The sequence below is a fragment of the Vollenhovia emeryi genome, unplaced genomic scaffold (assembly GCF_000949405.1).
Source record: "Vollenhovia emeryi isolate VEMERY1.0 unplaced genomic scaffold, V.emery_V1.0 DF941300.1, whole genome shotgun sequence".
NCBI lineage: Eukaryota > Metazoa > Arthropoda > Insecta > Hymenoptera > Formicidae > Vollenhovia > Vollenhovia emeryi.
Genome location: NW_011965066.1, coordinates 1 through 5,574, shown reverse-complemented (window position 1 = coordinate 5,574; position 5,574 = coordinate 1). Strand labels below are relative to the sequence as shown.

The window sequence follows — 5,574 nt, the reverse complement described above, 5'->3', positions numbered from 1 at the left end:
TTCCGCCCGCCTCGTCAGGTGGACCTGACGAATTTTCTCCGCATCGCTATCGCTACAAAGAATATACAGTGCTCGCTGGCGCTCGCGCTATCGCGGACATGTAGAGTATACAGTCAAACATGCACCGACAATTATCAGAAGAACAATGCAATGGCAATCAATCTCAGAGCAATCCAGTATTATTAAGTGTGGCGCGCGCCGCGACCACAACAGCCGACGGCGCTCCCGCGCCGCGGTAAGGCGCTGCACGGAGACGCCCCCCTGCGGCCATCCGATGGTCGCGCTCGTACGCCAGTGTTTTCGCGGGTGATCGCGCATGCTCACTTTGAGTCAGCGCCGCGCACGTGGTCCCGCGATTCGCGAGGCAACAGTATAATCTTCGTGAGCGGTCGCTTTAACGTCGCCGTGGCCGTGGTCACCGTGACCACCCGAACGCGTCCGTCATCCCCCGGGTGGATGGCAGTGATCCGAGCGAGTGGCCACTTTGCTGGCGATGTGGTCTCGCTGCGCACCAGGCACAGCTGTCCCACCTGCGGGGCCGGTGCCGAGGTCCACCACTTGGGCCGATGAGCCAGCGAGTGCAAGTATTCCTGCGACCATCGGCGCCAGAAGTGTTCACGCATTTGCTGAACGTGCTGCCAGCGTGACAAGCGATTCACCGGCACGTCCAACAAGGATCGCTCAGACAGGGCCAGTAGAGGCCCTCCAATTAAAAAATGACCCGGGGTGAGGGCTGCCACATCCTCCGGGTCGTCAGACAGTGGGCAGAGCGGGCGGGAGTTGAGGCATGCTTCGACTTCAGCCAGAAATGTCGCCATCTCCTCGTACGTAAGGGTGCTGTCGCCGAGCACCCGTCGCAGGTGATGTTTGAGCGACTTGACCGCTGCTTCCCACAAGCCGCCGAAGTGAGGTGCTGCCGGTGGATTGAAATGCCACTGTATGCTTTCATCGGCCAGCGCCTGTTCGATGCGTCGTGCGTCCCGGGATCCGTCGTCGAACATCGCCCTCAGTTCCGCCTCAGCACCTACAAAATTCGTACCTCGATCGCTGTACATGGCCTGGGGTGATCCTCGTCGAGCGACGAAGCGCCGCATGGTCGCCAGGAACGCCTCAGCTGTGTAATCAGACACGACTTCCAGGTGGACTGCTCGGGTGCTAAAACACACGAACACGGCAATGAAGGCCTTGCTTGCCTTGTGACCACGACCCCTGGAGGAACGCAGCATCACTGGTCCGGCGTAGTCGACCCCTGTGTGACTAAACGGACGTGACGGAGTCACCCGTGGCTCAGGTAAGTCGCCCATCAGCTGTTGGGGAGTGGCCGCCCGCCATCGCGTGCATTGGATACAGCGCTGGATGTGACCCTTGACCGCGCTCCTTCCACTTGGCACCCAGTACCGTTGCCGCAGCAGCCCCAACGTTTGTTGCACACCACCATGGTGGGTGCGTGAATGGCACGAGGCCACGATGAGTGCAGTGAGTGTGGAGTGCCTGGGCAAAATAGCGGGATGCTTCTCCTCGTAGGCGAGTAGAGAGTGTCTTATTCTGCCTCCGACTCGCAACACGCCCTCAGCGTCGATGAATGGGGTGAGTCTGCTCAACGAATTGCTCCGTGTCAGCTCTTGCCCATTCTGGATAACCTCAATTTCCTTGCCGTAGGTATTGGTTTGCACCAGGCGCACCCATGACCCGAGTGCGTCCTCCAGTTCCGCGGCCGAGAGTGCAAGGACTTCCTCCTCGGACCTCGCTCGAGTCACCCCGCGTAACCAGCGTCGACACCACGCCGTGATCCTCAGCAGCCGGCTAAGGGTGGAGTATCGAAGCAACATGTCAGACGCCTCGGTCGTCGATTGCGCCACCCCCACATGCTGTCTTGTCCTTGCCTCGGGTAAGTCCTCATCGGTGTTGGTGTCTGCCGTCGCCTTCCAGGGGGCCTCCCCTTCGTGCAGCCACGCAGGACCCCGCCACCAGAGGGGGTGATCAGCCAGGGCCTGCGGCGTCAGGCCACGTGACGCGCAATCCGCCGGATTGTCCTGGCTCGCCACGTGATGCCACTGAGCCTCGAGCAGTGTGGTCTGGATCTCCGCGACCCGATTCGCAACGAAGGTCTTCCACCTTGATGGATGACCTCGAATCCAGCCTAGGGTCACCGTGGAGTCAGACCACAGGTGAGTCGGCAGTGCCTCTAATTGAAGGACCCTCCGCACATGGATGGCCAAGCGGGTCAGCAAGGTGGCCGCGCACAACTCCAACCTAGGTAGAGAAATCTGTTTCAGAGGGGCGACCTTTGTTTTCGCCAGCACCAGATTCGCCGTCCAGTCGCCTCCCCCTCTTCTAACCCGTAGGTAGATAGCCGCGGCGTAAGCTCGCTCGGAAGCATCCGCAAATCCATGGATTTCGGCGGTCTCGCTGTCCGGTGTCCACTGGAGCCACCTGGGAACCCGAATCACCGCCAATTCCGGGAGCTCGTCCAGGAAGTCCCGCCACGTGGAACAGCTGCTGGTCGGCAATGGGGCGTCCCAATCCAGACCCTGCAGCCAGGTGCCCTGAATAAAGATTTTTGCTCGTACCACGACCGGGGCAAGCCACCCCAGTGGGTCGAACAGTTGTGCAGACTGAGAAAGGACCGATCTCTTCGTGACAGGTCCGGATGCTGTCATCCTGATGTCGAACGAGAACGAGTCCTTGGTCGGATGCCATTGGAGGCCCAGAGTGGAGTGACTGGCGTGGGGCAGCCATGCCCGCACGCCCGGGAGCGCCAAGTCATCCACCGCGATGTCCTTCAAGAGTATCTCCTGATTGCTTACCCATTTTTTCAGGAGAAAGCCGCCCGCCTTGCAGAGCTCTCGTGTCTGAGCTATGATCTGTCGGACCTTCCCTCTGGTGTCAGCTCCCGTCAGGACGTCGTCGACATAGGTGTCCCGGCGGAGCACGCTCGCACCAATCGGGTACTTCCCCGACTCATCGTCCGCCAACTGACGCAGCGTCCGTATGGCCAGGTAAGGGGCACACGCTAAGCCGTAAGTCACGGTGTTCAGACGAAAGTCTGAGAGCTCGCCAGTGTCAGCCCGCCAAACAATCCGCTGCAAGTCCCGATCCAGTGGATGTACCCAGATCTGGCGGTACATCTTTTCGATGTCAGCCGCCACAACGTACCGATGACATCGCCACCTCAGCAACACGTCAGCCAGTGGAGGCAGCAGATTCGGGCCCACGAGCAGTCGCTTGTTGAGCGAGTCCCCTTTCGCTCCCGGAATGGCCGCGGAGCCGTTGAACACGACGCGCAGCTTAGTCGTGCTGCTCGATTCCTTCATCACGCCATGGTGCGGCAGGTAACACACTCGCCCCTGCTCGTTTGCCGGCCCGGCCCGCGACATGTGCCCCAGCTGCTCGTATTCTGACAGGAATTGCTCATACCCTTGTTTCAGATGTGGCTGTTGCTTGAATCGTCGTTCCAGTCGGGCGAGCGTTTGTAAAGCGACTCCCCGCGTCGATGAGCAATCCGGGAGTGGCAGGATCGTTGGAAGTCGCACACAGTACCGGCCGTCCGGTTCGCGCGTGTGCGTACTGACGAACCGTTCCTCACATTCGCGTTCCTCTCTGGTGAGAGAGGCGTCCGGCACAGTTATCTCCTCCTGTTCCCAGAATCGCTTGACCAACGCCGCCAATGGTTCCCCGACCGAGCATTGGTGTAGCATCGTTGTCGCGTGTGAGGTCACCGGGCCAGCAATGCCAGAGACGATCCATCCCAGCGCGGTTCGTTGGGCGATTGGCTCGCGTGCTCCTCCCCTTCGGATCCCGGTCTCAAGGATCTCGGCGTAAACGTCGGCTCCGAGTAGCACCTCGACGTTGTCTGCCGACATGTAGTCCGGATCCGCCAGCTCGAGGCCCCTGAGATGCGACCACTCTGCCATCGCCAGGCTGCTAACGCCCGCGTAAATTGTGAGTCGCGGAAGCACGATCGCGGACACCGAGAATGTGCGGCCTCCGTTAGTTGGGGAAATCTCGAACTCCACGCGCCCGTTCGCCACGTTGATCTGTCTGCCCCCCACGCCAAAGATCGCGATAGACGCTCTCGTCCGTGAGAGTCTCAGACGCTGGGCGAATGCTTCGGTCACGATGGACGTCTCTGAGCCTTGGTCCACTAACGCACGTGTGGAATGCATCTCGCCGAACCTATCGCGAGCTTGAATTCGCGCTGTCGCGAGTAGCACAGCGCAGCGGCCCTCTGACTGCCGCTGCGCGACGAGGGTTGACACAACGTCGTTGCCTACAGCTGGAGCCGCTTCCACCGCGCGCGACCGGCATGCTTCATGAAGCGACGAATGATGCCGCCCCTCGCATACCGTACAGTTCCGTTTCGACTTGCACTCACTAACCTTGTGTTTCCCTAGGCAGTTCAAGCACAACTGAGTGTCCTCTACGAAGCGCTTCCTGTCCCCTGCCGATTTCCCGCGGAAGGTATCGCACATCATCAGGAAGTGATCCTTTCGACACAACGTGCATCGTTCCTTCTGCTTCTTGGATGGTTCGGCCTGAACATGATGAGACTGGGCAGCTCGTACGGACTCACCCTTGCTCGGGTGCAATGCCTCCAAGGTGTGTGAGCGTTGTTCCAAGAAGGCCAGCAGCTCCTTGTGCGTCGGGGGGTCTGCCGACGCCCCGATCGAATTCTCCCACTCCCGCCGGGAGCGAGGATCCAGCATTTCAACAGTGAGAAACACGAAGAGGTCCTCACTGCTGGTGATGGGTCGCCCAATGCTCTCCAGAGCACTGACCGTGCTGGTCATGTGATGGAAGAGCTTGCGCAGCTCCGAAGGCGACTCAGTCTTCATTTTCGGCAAGGCGGTATATTTGGAGTAAAAGGATCGGACCAAGATACGTGTGTTCTCGTAATGGTTGACCAGCGTCTGCCAGGCACGCTTGAAATTCTTTTCTGTTGTAGGTAAGCTGCTCACCAGAGATTCGGCTTCTCCCTTCAGACTCGTCTTCAAGTAGTGCAGCCTCGTGACGTTGGAGATGGAGGTGTCCGCTACGATGAGTGACTTAAACAGGTCCCGAAATGGCGGCCAGTCCTCATACTTTCCTGAGAAGGTGGGGAGTTGAATCCGAGGTAATGTTGTTCGCGGGGGCGGAGCTGGGCTAGTGTCTCCGGCCTCCCGTTCCTTTTTCACATTCTCCCGCTTCACCTTTTCGTCCCATTCAAGTAATGCTGCTCGTTGGAGCACGTAAACCTCCTCCGTTTGTCCCCAGTAGTCCTGGGTGTAGTACTCCTGGGTCTTCACCGCATCCCAGTGCTGCAAGCGCAGTTTCTCGTGTTGCTCCTCAAACCGAGCCCACTTGCTGTCCAACAGCCGCAATGTGGTTGAGATGAGTGCTCCATTAATCCGCGCGGCGCCTGCCTTTTTGAGGTTGTCGATCGTGCGAGCTATGCGCCCATGTAGCTCTTGCTGAGCCGCGATGATCGACTCCATTTTCTTGTTTCAGTGGTCAAGAATGCCCTTGAACCTGCCCCCTCGCACCGTGTGCACTGCTGGACCGACAACGTCGACGATCCGGCTCGAAGGACCAAAA

General features: G+C 59.4%; 1 protein-coding gene across 1 annotated transcript; it reads right to left on the bottom strand.

Annotated features, from left to right (window-relative positions):
- Window positions 1–320: 320 nt before the first annotated feature.
- Window positions 321–5,474, bottom strand: LOC105571041. The gene has a single exon (XM_012028508.1). It carries the CDS (start codon window positions 5,472–5,474, stop codon window positions 321–323), a length of 5,154 nt encoding a protein of 1,717 aa, XP_011883898.1.
- Between the last annotated feature and the right edge of the window lie 100 nt (window positions 5,475–5,574).